Source organism: Quercus suber, unplaced genomic scaffold (assembly GCF_002906115.3).
Source record: "Quercus suber isolate HL8 unplaced genomic scaffold, Cork oak 2.0 scaffold_828, whole genome shotgun sequence".
In the NCBI taxonomy this organism is placed as follows: Eukaryota; Viridiplantae; Streptophyta; class Magnoliopsida; order Fagales; family Fagaceae; genus Quercus; species Quercus suber.
In genome coordinates this window covers 55207-67986 of record NW_027070258.1, presented here as the reverse complement: position 1 = coordinate 67986, position 12780 = coordinate 55207, and the positions used below count along the sequence as shown (strand labels likewise).

Below are 12780 nucleotides of genomic sequence, written 5' to 3'. Positions count from 1 at the left end.
GAGTTACAGTTTCCAAATTCATGTACACAACACATCCATGCAATTAATCAGAGGCACCGAGGATAAGTTGCAGTTCTATTTGTCCAACACACCCGGAACTACACATTTTTTTCGAAGTATTCTGAGGCCAAAAAATATCTTAAAGCTCCACGTGTCTATTATCCTATAAAATTGAGGAACCCCAAATCAGCTTTGATTGTTTAGCAATGGTAAAGATTGTTATTAATAACTCTCCTGCTCAATGCAATATATTTTCCATTTCTATATTGATGAAAAGAACAGTTGAAAACTCATTAAAAAGGAACAAACATCCACTATCCTCCTAACTTTGGGAATGATCACCAGTTTTGGGGTATAACACTGAAATTTTCGGGAAAATTGTATTCACCATTTTTTTTTTGGTGTGGAATGTTTACTCTACAAAGCCTTGTGTAGGTATGCTGCCGCCAAAGGTATTTACAACCCAAATAAAACCAAGAAGAAAGCCGCCAAATGTTCTAACTAGTTTGATGTTGAACAGTTGTAACTGGAATCAACCTTAATTACCCGGGTATTATAGGATTCGCAAAACCCACATTTGTGGTATAGCCAGTGGAAGGCTGCGGTCCCCTTCTTATCACAGTCGTTGCACAGTATATCCTAGAATAACAAAAACAGTCACTTTAATACTCAGCTAATAATGATAACTTGATAGGGTTACCAAAGAATTTGAAGATGAAAAAGGACTGGCTGTTTTTTACCTGACAACGATCCCTGTATTCTTCTGGGAGTTCCTCAGAAGCCAATAGAGCATCAAGCATGCCGAAGTAAACCTGAAAGGATGCACACCACAAAAATTTTCATTTTTTTTTCTTTACCTTCCATCTGCAGGTGATAGTATCAGTCCAACCAGCCAAACCGCATCCATTCACTCATAACAATTGAGTATTATTCACATTTACAATGTTTAAATGAATGTTGTGTGAATACTAGGAAAATAAAGAAAACACAGATGCAAAAACATACATTCTTCACAACTTATTAACCAAGTATAAATTTTGGTGGTACTTGCTATTAGCTTCACCCTTAAGCGTCTTGGATGTGTATCACTTAAAGATTAGCTCATCAAGTCCACACCAATTGTAGGATTCTTTTGAGTAGTTCGAGACATTCATTAAGCTTATAGTGAGGTCCATTTAAGTTAGCCAATAAGCATCATCATACAATATTTGTTCATACTTTTGAAGGTATTGAAAGATTCGTGGTTGACCTAAAGGCTTCTTTTTTGCATTTTCCATTCAATAAGTACAAGAACAAGACATTTTTCACTATTTTATTCACAACTAATAACGGCCTGTTGCAATCTATGTAGTACGGATACAGACACGATACATGATACAGTGACATGACATTTCTTGAAAAACTAGGATACGATACACGAGGATATGACAATTAATTAATTAATATGTATTTTTAGGTATATATATTTTTTATTTGGAATAAGTTATGTTTATTTTGGATTTAAAACGTATGTAAAAACAATGAAATGTTTGGAAATATATCTCAAATTAATTTAAAGACAATAAATAGTGTTTAAAGTACGAATGAAAGAGTTCAAATAAACCAGACACCCATAAAAAGAGTTCAAATAAACAACATTCAACATCAAAATAGAACAACTTAATTAAAAAATGATTTTTTCTTCCTAAGTGTGTGTTTGACATGTTTGTGTCTATGTCGGATACGTGTCCATCTCGGATACATGTCTCACACCAATACATTGGCAATTTTGCCATGTCCATGCTTCCTAGGTTGCAATTGGTACATAATAAAAGTGGAGACAGTGGTATATCCAAGAGAGAGAGATGTTGCTCCAATCACAACCCCATGTCAATGGTTGTGAAAAGAGTTACAAAAAAACAATGTCCCTAACATTACTCTTTCCTATTTAAATGTTGTACAATGATCAGGAGGTTCCGATTTCATTTTAAGTCTTTGGTTGTAATCGTTACAAAGCTCTTACTTTAGGGCTTCCAGAATTTCAATAACTCTTGATTACTTATCTAGAAAATTCATATAGTTGTGAGATTTATATAATCCTAAAAGAATGATAACACAGAGAATTTTATTAAATTATATATGTGAAAATTCCTCACCTATATGCCACTAAGACTCAAAATAGTCCAATTTTAAGTTTTTTGAAAGAAAAAAAGGGCAAGTTGGATATGGTTATTTCAGTGTGATACCCAAAGAGCTCATCAATGGATGGATCTTGATAACAGTATAACAGATGAAGTGATATTAAAACACTTACAGCCATATCTCCCAAAGATTTGCTACAAATTGGGCAAACATAGTGACTGCAGGTGTATGCCTGAGATAATAAATAAGTAGGATATCACATTAAGCACTGATAAAATCGTTATAAGAAGTCAAAAGTTCAAGCAGAACTTCAGTACAGGAACTAAAGAAAAGAAGGCAACAAAATGCAGACCTGGAAACAATCTGAATGCATAAAATGGCCACATGGAAGAGCTCGAACAGTTGCACTTGACGTGAACAAAAAATCACAGCAAATGGGACAGTTTGTTTCCAGACCTTTCTCCCGGCACTTGTGATCTACTAACTTTATCCCCAGGCAACAATTGCACGTCATGCAGTGAAAGTAATCAATGCCAAGTCCGTTCCCCAGACGGCATAAATTGCAAAAAGGACAATGATAAACTGTCCTGAAATAAAAATATATAAGAAAATTAAGTAATCCACTTCAGCAATCCTAACCACATATGTTACCAAAACGATCAGAATCAGAAGAAACTAACCCTAATCGCCATACTGAACAGACCATTTAGAATATCCCTACGGATTAAATAGCAATAAATGATTATGGACACATGCACTACCAGTTTGTTACCATATCAAACATATATAACACCAAAACTTCTCAAGAAATAAATTGATCATTACCATGGTTTTGAAACCCGGAAAATTCAAAGAACCAAAAAATGAGAGGTTAAGGCTTTTGAGATTGGACCGGGGTTCAACCGAGTTAAAATTGTGACATGTCATGTCATTTAATTTTTTAGTGGATTTGATACTTAAATTGTATTTATGTATTTATATATTAATGTGTGTGGCCCAATGGTTTAGACTTTAGACATGCTTATTTGCTGGTTAGCAGCAAGTTCCAAGTCCAATAAATGATAAACATGTACTTTGATGTGCAATATATGATAATTTCAACCCACAGTTGGTGGGGACCCTCATAGCCCTCTGTTTAAGTCTAAAAAAATTTAATTCAGATAAATTATGTGTGCATTTAGATACTGCTTATTTTGCTGAAAACTGAAAACAATAAAAAAAAATTATTTTTGTCACTGTTCATTGGCCTGGTTGCACTGTTCATGAGACGCTGGACTTAAAAAAAAAAAAAAAAAAAAAAAAAAAAAAATTTTTTTTTTTTTTTTTTTTTTTTTTTTTTTTTTTTTTTTTTTGAGCCAAAAACACAGAGCAAACCAAACGCAGATGCAAATCATTTCTATCCAAACGGAGCTTATATATCTTATAATTTTTCATGGAATTTTGACAAATCTACTATTGGATTACATTTTCTTCTTATATCCTCCATGCTTCCAAAATTTCTAAAAAATTAAAGAACAATAACTATGTCATCAATAAATTGTTATGCATAAAATATAAGCCTATAAATCATATAATAAATAATATCTAATTGGCACAGAATTTGACATGTGAATTAAAAATGTAAAGAACATGCAATTCAACGGTTAGATTTTCAAAATATATAGTAATGTTAATTTTATTAAAGAAGTTGTAGCCTTAGGCTATAACTAATTTTGTAGCTAAACTTTGTCCATTTTGCATTATATTGAAATCTAAAAAAAAAAACCTGATTCATTGATAAATAATTAGGGAGAAAAAAAGTTAAAACAAAAGTATGTACCTTTCATCATCAAAAAATTTGCAAATACTGCAATAGTACTTTGCCATTGACAGTCCACCACATGAAGGAGTTGAGCAAACTGGTCCAACAGGCTGAATTTTCAAGCAGCACATACACATCATTTCAGTTGTAGCCTTCCTGCAAATAAATTAATATTAAAAAATAATACATAGAAGTCCATTGATAATCAAGCAGACAATAATATATGGCACAAATATACCTATCCATTGAATGGTCACTGATTTTATCATGGCAGAACCTGCATGTAAATAACTTGCCACAGCATGCAGCACGGAGCTTACAATTTCTTCTGTAATGCTCACACCCAAATACTTGTTTCTCTGAATCACGAAACGATGGAGAACATGCAAGTAAATCTTCAGAATTTGAACTTTCACCTGCTGTTGCCTGAGGTAACTTCTGCTGAGATGCTATCCACCGACTAACATAACCCATTTATATATCATTACACGTAAAAAACATATTAATCTAAATAGTCCAATTATATATTGAAGCATACAAACAGCATATTAATCTAATAAGGGGTGCATAAGTTTAAGGGTCACAACATTAACTGACCTGGTCATAAGATTTTGAATAAGATATGCTTTTCTTCTTGGATCAAGAGTTGAATCTCTAGAAACTTTTCTTATTTCAGATTCAAGCTCATTTTGATTCATCCTAAAGATATCTTTCCATCCAGGCTTGAAAGTGAGATCAGTGTGGTCCAAGCTTTCATAAGCATCAGTGCCTGATATTGTAAATTTGGAATATTTGAGAAAGAAATCTTAACAATATGAATCTTCAACATACTTAACTTTTGAGAAAGAAATCTTAACAATACGAATCTTCAACTTAACTTATATGACATCCTTTTTTATATATAAAACAGAACTGAAAAAATAAACTGCAAACACTAGGATCCAATGCACCACTAAAAGAAGCACCACACGAACCTAGTGAAATGCTACTCCCCGATGTTGTCGTCTGTGGAGATGCAGCAGAATTTCCCTCCCACCATTCATTAAGCCATTCACTGAACATTGTATTTTTAGTTGCATTCTTCCACGTGTCCATCATTTTATTCTGCTCCTCCTGAGTAAGAGCAGAAGTGACCCATGGCAACATTGATTGAAGGACTTCTGCACCTGTAGTACCAATTATTCTACCAACAATTTTGTCCTGATCTTCCACAGAAAAATGTCTGTCAAACAGTGGCCACAACTCTAGTTCTTCCCGGTAAACATGTTGATCCAATGTTACTCTAATGGATTTGCACATGCCCTGAAGCTTAGTGGAGAGCTCATCGTACTTTCTCATGGAATCATTATGATCAGAAGGATCTAAGTTACTTTCAATTGAATGATCAGAAAATTTTGTACCGTTCAAGCGCTCATGCAGTTGTGTAAGCGCAGAAAGCACAGAAGAAATATCCTCAAATAGTTTCTCTTCCTGCTTGTGGTCCAGAGTGTAAGAGTGGCTCACATTATGAAGTGTCTCTTTAGATTCTAATGCTGGGAATACTATATCATCCTCTGCATTACTATGAGCCCGATATAAACCCCATAACAAACGAAATCTGCCAGTAAACTGCCTAAGAAAGGTCTCATTGCAATCATTAAGCTTTCCGGATTCAACGTCCAAATACTCCAAGTCTTTGCGAATGGCTTTATGAAACTTAAATATGTTATCAATAGGTCGTGTTGCAGATCCAGCGTTGGTACAGGCTATGTCTATTTCCCAGTTAAAAAGACTTGAATTAAGTGAAGGAGCAGAAGGACTAAAAGATAGGGAGCGTAGTGACTTTGCTGCAGCTAAAGTCACTCCTAAATTATTGCCATTCACTCCTAGCCCAGGGACACAGCAAGACTGATTACTGCAAGGTAACATAACGGAATTACCAGCTTCTTTAGTATGATGAGCATCACTGTCTTCCTGTGGTATTGAGATTCCACGTTTGACCGGCCTTCTATTGTCATCTGCTTGAGTGAATGAACGTTTTTCCTCAGTAGAAGACAAAGAGGCGCATGTACAGAGCGGTTGGCTAACATATTCTTCCTTGCCAGTTGATACCCTTGCAGAACAACCACTGATTGCACTTGAAGACAAGCAAACATTCCTTAAACGACCTTTACAGGCCCAGCCAGAAAAAAGTTTGACCAGTGCAGAATCTGATGCTGGAGCTGCATCAGACAACTCCAAAAGTTAGGAACAGATACAAAGCAGAGCAGCACACACTTTTTTAACAACATATATAAATAAGAAAAAGTTGAGAACTGATATTGAACCTGCCATATACATATTCTGGAGGAAGAATGAGGCTTCTTCATCACTAACTGATCCTACCAACCATGGCAAGACACATTCAATCAATTTCAAGGGCATCACACATAAACTCTTATACAGGAGTTCACGCTGTTTTTCAGGGCTAAAATGCTTTCGAGCAAGTGGAAGAACCTGCACTTCAAAAGGAAAAGTTAGATAGCTTTTAAGGACAGGTAAGATGCTTGAATGTCTTTCTCAAGTTCTAAATGCAGATAAAAAGTTATTACCGTTTTCTACAAAGAATATGGCGTAAAATGCAGAATATGTGTCATTTCTTGCGAAAGTACTCACCTGAGCTTCCTCATCATGAAAATGTTTCTGTATGTTGTCCATTATTTGATCAGCCTGAGAGCACAACTTTGTACAAAATTCAGCAGATGTTGAGTTGGCTTCAGCACTTTGGATGCTTTCTATCAGGCACCTAAGCTTGTCAAATTGAATTTTTTCTTCTGCATGCTCCTGAGCAAAAGAGAGTTCTGCATCTACAGCAGGGAATATAATTTTGTCCTCAGCAATGCTGCAGTCAGAGAAACAATAGAAGCTCATTTCATAAAATGTTTCATAAGATATGAGAAAGACATGTCACTGTTACATGTCCTCTTTCATTACTAAAAATTATTGCTTTCTAGGTCTAAGGTAAGAATTAAAAGTAAAAATAATAAATATATGAATCCAGACAGCCTTACAGCAGACAGCGAAAAGAAAAGACCCATCAAATTCAAAAATTCTTAAATACTAAACCATGCACTTTAAGGTAACTTTACTGCTTGAATCCTTCCATACTTTATTAACAGAACTTCTAAGTATAAAAATAGGTTTAGGAATAAAAGGGAAGTCTGTGAACTAGGCCATGGTACCACTGACCATTATCCCATAGTTAGTCCTTGTCCACAAGGCAAATCACATTAAGTATGCCACAATTGAAGAATTACATTTAAAGACTCATTTTCCAGTAAAGAAAATTAAAATAGGTAACATGGCTGAAAAACCAAACCTGTGAAAGATGCAGACCTCTGCAATGAATTGCAGCCTCTTGTTGAATGCAAACAAATCAGAAAAATCTCCAGAAATTTGTATCTTCCTAGCAGCCTCGGCTATATCATTCAACTCTATTTTTATAGCTTTATGCCAAAGCAATATTTCATCTATAGGACAAGACACAGTGGAATTGGTATGATCAGCATTTAGCTCCATATGCTTCCTTTTACCAGTTTTGGAAGATTCACATGCACACTTCCCCTGCTCAGTCTGACTGATAAAGGTGCTAGCCACAGAATCTTGACATCTGACCTTAAGATTATCTTCACAACTTTTCTGCATTTCAGACACTCTTAGCCCTTCCATCCAGGCAAATACAACCTTCACTTGAGCCAAGATAAAGTTAGCCTAATTTTCTCATAAAACCATCCAAAATGATTTTCCACCAAAAAGAGTCCTCACCTGCTGAAGAAGCTTCTCTTCTGGAATTATTTTGCACAAGCACTTCTGCATGTCCTGACGTTCATCAGATGATATAGAGGAAGAAAGCCAAGGAAGAAATTTCGCCATCATGTTGACAGGAATGCTGCAAAGAAACTGCCATACCAACATGGCCTGCTCTTCAAATGAAAACTTCTCAATAAGCAAGGGGAAGACCTGCCAAAAGAGTAAGGTCCAAACTTACTTCTAACTCAGCATACTTTTTATTTTTTGATAAGTAGTTCTAGCCCTGCATAGTAAGCTCTATATGGATGGCTGGTGAAGTGCGGAGGGTAGTATAAAAACAAACTCAGTTTGTTTTTGACTGTCTAGTACATTTCCTATGTATGGGGCTGTGTTCTTCTTTAATATATATCTTCCGTTACTTATCAAAAAAAAAAAAAACTCAGTTCCGTGTATTTTGTAACAAGTATCAAATCTTACATCCTAAAGACTAGAGCACATGATCAACTGTCAGCTCCATCTAGAGCAACATATAATGGAGAATTTTAAAGGAGTTAACCCACCGCTAATTTTGTATCGTGTACGACTTACACATCATTTGGCTGAGAATGAAGCAGGAAGGAAGGTTTCATTATTACTCATGCTGGTGTGGATGAAAGTGGAACAATGTAAGGAAGAGGAAAGGGGTTCCTTTCCTCTCTTCCCCACCAAACTTTTTCATCCATAAGTGGAGGGAACGGGATGGAAAAAATGGTTGTCTAATGTCTATATATTTTTTATTCCACTCACGCCCACCATTTGTTATTTCTTCTCTCCTCTCTTCTTTGATCAACCAAACATAGGAAGAAAAAGGTAGTTAGCCATCTCCCCCCCCTCCTCCTCCTCATTCCCTCCTGTTTCTTCCCTTCCAATCAAACAAATTGTTAAATTCTATGTCTTGGCATGCAAGTAGCAACACATACTAAGCCGTGGACAAGAAACCTTAAGGAAAAATTAAAGATGAGTTTAATAGCTTATCATCGTTTTCAGAATCATTCTCATTGTACGATAAAACATCTTAGGCACTTGGATAACTACTGATGTGTGATATACATTATATAACTGTTTAGGGGAAAAAAGTCCTTTTGGCAAGAAACCAGGACCAAAAAAACTTGGAGAGCTTAAAACAACTGAAGAAGAAGCCTCCCTCTTCATAAATTTGATGACATAATAGAGGCCCTCCATATAATGTCTGCAGACCGGCCAGCTTACAGAACACTATATAGCAAAGATGCATATCTTTCTCACATCACATATAAACGATCTAGACACACCAAACCTCAAATTGGATATTCGTAATGGCCCATGATGGTTTCATTAAAAAAAAATTCCTGCACAGCCAAAGGAAGGGAGGGGTTCCTCAAGGGAGCCTTGACATGTAAAGCATCTTCTTAAAAAATGACCTGATCAGAGCTTCTCTGAAATTATCACTGGCTACTCAAACAACAGCTGCCTACTGAAGTAGAAGCAATGACCAGAGGAGAATACAAAATGTATCAAGACATCCAAGGAATGTATATATCCCAATTTGTGCAAAAAATACAACACATTTACTGTTATGAATATAACTTTTAGTGAGGATTACAGTCAAAAAGAATAAAAAATTAGTACTCCCTATGAAATCTTGTATACTACTTACTTTCATAATTCATATAATTTTTATTTTTTTAATATAAGGACTAAAATTTTATTGAACATGAAAAACGCCACCCAGTACACAAGGATTTAAAAAAATTGCCCTTTAATTATCAAATGATGGAAAATAATACATATGGCCCACCCTGATTAGTCTATTAAGGATCCACAACCGACCCCAAAATTTTGGGACTAAGACTTGATTGTTGTTGTTGTTGTTTTTGTATGACATTCATTAGATCCAATCAAGTATACCCTAAATATAATAAAATGAAATAAAACTACCATAATAATCTATTAAAAAAACTATCACAATAGAAATGAAACAAACAAACACCTGTTCCTCTTCCTTGAACATATGCTGGCTGATTGATGTTTGAAGAGCTCCAGTACAAGAAGCCAACTCTCTTCTATAGCTTTCTTCATTTTGCAAATTTGACTTTAACAGCTCAAACAACTGATCAAAAAGAACAATTTCTCCCTCATGCTCTAGTGAGTAAGTTCTAGCAACATTCTTTACACGTATATCCAGAGCTGGAAAGATAACCTACAATGCCAAAAGAAAAAATGATGTAATAATCTTAATTGATGAAAGACAAAAAGGAACTTTCCAAAGTGAACTGATAACACATGATTTAATAAGTCTGCATTTCTCATTTATTTAAGAGCTTACTACTAAAAGTGTTGAATGTTACTTATCACTTCTGTAATTTATATACAAATTCTTTTGATCTTTAAGTTTTAGATGTGCATGTCTGTGCATATGTATATATACATACATAAACATTATATGATTGTGACCCAAAATTAGCTTTCCAAGTGAACTGATGACCCAAAGTAGTGAACCAACTCTGTTTGTCTCCATCATACCTCAAGTCAAAGTATCGTTCCCCATTAGCATAACCCATATTGCAAAAAGAAACATATCCTAGCCAACTAAGCTCTACAGAACATAAAATAAAGCTTACATGCCTGGATTGTTATCATTAACACTAATCCTCTCAATTCTTGAAATATCAACTATGTCAGAGCAACAAGCAATTTAAGGTCCTGATGGGCTGCAGATGGAGTCAGCAACATATATAGCAACAATGGAAGCTCCAAATAAACGTTTCCTAAGCTAACCACAACAAGGAGATCTATGCACGGCACACCATATTTATTTAATATTATAAGAAATTATAGCAAACGCTGCAAAGGCGACACCATTATTCACTTGTCCTGGCAGCATCTTCTTAATGAGCAAAGTGAAACAACAAACATCAATAGACATGTTAAAAATTAGAAAAGAGTGATATTGTATAGCCCAAAGACACATATGCAAGCAATTCCTGATAGTAAAATAGTTATGAATCCAGTAAAATTTGAATCACAAAGCTCTACCTACATTCAAAGCCATTCAGTGAGTTACAAGTGAGGGAATGCCCCATTGTTTATTTCAATAGAACAAGTGAGTCAAATTTACATGCTATTGTGGTGTGATAAATGAGAGAAATATAACCACTCATACTTTCTTAGAGATAAACCTCATTAAAATGATGAACAAAATCAAAAATAGTTTGGAATTTATTATAAAAGGGGAAAGTTTTCTAATCCAATGGATTGCATACCAAGATAGGTGTCAAAAATAGGTGTCACTGAGACCATGTTTGTAAATCGAAACTAGTGTTCCGATTAATATGGTGATCCCATTATTGCTGGGTAAACCCAGCAGTTTTGTAATGTTCCTGGTTTTTGTATTCCTCTTACTGGATTCTACCCTTCTTCTTATCATGAATATTAAAAATAAATAAATAAATATATAAATAATATGGCGATGTAAGTGTCCAAAAAACCCTAAATTTGAGCCATGTGGCAGTTCAGCAGTTGGTGTCTTCCTTGTAAGACTGCCTTTATTGGCAAGTACATTCGGAGGCAAGAAACAATACATTTAGGTCAGAGTAAGTTGTAACTTAAGGCACCCATATACAAATCCAAGACTCTAATTAAAATCCCGATAACTCATACATCAGGGCCACATATCAATGAAGCATGAATAACGTTTCTGCAAAATTGTACTTACAATGAATTGTTGCCAAAGAAGCTTGAAAATTTTAAATTATTTGAAATCATCATTTTAAATTATTTGAAATTATCATGATAATGCAACAACCAACTGCGGATTTAGCTTCTAATATCATTTTCTAACTTCCTCTCGCAATCCTAACGGGGAAGCTAGACACACAATAACACATGTAGCTCAATCCAACACATGAATGAACACAAAAGTGGAGCAAGATTTGATATTCGCTTCCAATTAACATAACCTCTCAATTAAACCAATTGAAATATCAGAAGAAAATTGAACCGTCACCACTATCATCAACCAAAGCCTTCCAATGTTTTTTTCTTTTTTAAGTAAAATTTGAAAAACACAGTTCCAAATTTTTAATACTCATAAATCCGTATACTATCCAAAATTCCAAATTAAGTAAACACACAGCCAAAAAGGATAATCAATTTTATTCAAGCTAAAACCTAAATAAACAAAAACTGATAGAAAATTCATATTATTTAACCTCCAAAAAAAAAATTTCCAATCTGAAAGAAATCCAAAAAATTACAAAACACACCTCGTCCTCGGCATTGCAGTGGTGCTTGTAAATAGCTCGGAGAAAATGGTAGCTGTCGAACAAGGGCTTGATATCGCCACCGGCGGTAGCAAAAGTCACGGCGGCATGGTGTAACCTCTCGAGCTCGGAACGTATAGCCTTGTGGAAGAACAAGAAGATTAGGATCGGGGGCTTAAGCGACGAGTTCTTCAAACAAGTTTTCGACGGTGTGGACTCCATAGCTTTCACTGGTCCCGCCATTACCGCCACGCCTCCACCACCGTCTCGGTGTTGCAGGCCCGGAAATGGCGTCCCCATTCCGAATCAGATTTTTCAGAACCCTAGATTTTACTCTCTTTCTGTTTCTCTGGCCTTTGGCTTTTTGGTTTTTGTTATTGTTAAATGGGTTTTCGCGCTTTCAGCGTGAAACGGTCTGGGGCTAAAAGCTTAGCCTTAGGCAAACACGAGTTGTGTTTGTTTTGAAGCGAAAATGAAAGAGAGTCGGTAGATAGAGGAAAGGAGGAGAAATGTCTTCTTTATATTGTTTGTACACGTGGCGGCACAAGGCCACGCTGTAACCAAAGTTAAAAGTTTTTCCACCCAACAGACTCCAGTTTCGTAATTATTCTTTATTTTTCGGCGTGTTTGTGTTTATCGAGAAATTAACAAATAATGTGGTCCATCATTTTACTAAAAAAATTTTATTTGTTTAAAATTGTTAGTTAGAAAATTTTTTTAAACAAAAATTAATTACTGACTTAATAATTTTAAACAAGTAAAAATTTTTTAGTAGAATAATAGATCATATCACTTATCTACCAAAGAACT

General features: G+C 35.1%; 1 protein-coding gene across 1 annotated transcript; it reads right to left on the bottom strand.

The window, feature by feature from the left end:
* Window positions 1-238: 238 nt before the first annotated feature.
* Window positions 239-12469, bottom strand: LOC111984053 (zinc finger protein BRUTUS). The gene is made up of 14 exons (XM_024015682.2): window positions 11974-12469; window positions 9699-9908; window positions 7706-7900; window positions 7260-7624; window positions 6557-6782; window positions 6229-6397; window positions 4897-6123; window positions 4520-4691; window positions 4161-4382; window positions 3941-4078; window positions 2474-2708; window positions 2294-2353; window positions 741-812; window positions 239-639 (listed from the first exon to the last, which is right to left on the bottom strand). The coding sequence occupies exons 1-14, from the start codon at window positions 12268-12270 to the stop codon at window positions 502-504; spliced, it is 3726 nt and encodes a 1241-aa protein (XP_023871450.1). The 5' UTR covers window positions 12271-12469; the 3' UTR covers window positions 239-501.
* Between the last annotated feature and the right edge of the window lie 311 nt (window positions 12470-12780).

Excerpts from the sequence above, each read along its gene's own strand:
- LOC111984053 (XM_024015682.2), bottom strand. The coding sequence starts at position 12,270 with ATGGGGACGCCATTTCCGGGCCTGCAACACCGAGACGGTGGTGGAGGC. Across the intron at positions 9,909-11,973 it reads ACTGCAATGCCGAGGACGAG|GTTATCTTTCCAGCTCTGGA; the intron begins GTGTGTTTTGTA and ends TTGGCATTGTAG. Across the intron at positions 4,383-4,519 it reads ATTCAAAATCTTATGACCAG|TCGGTGGATAGCATCTCAGC; the intron begins GTCAGTTAATGT and ends GGGTTATGTTAG.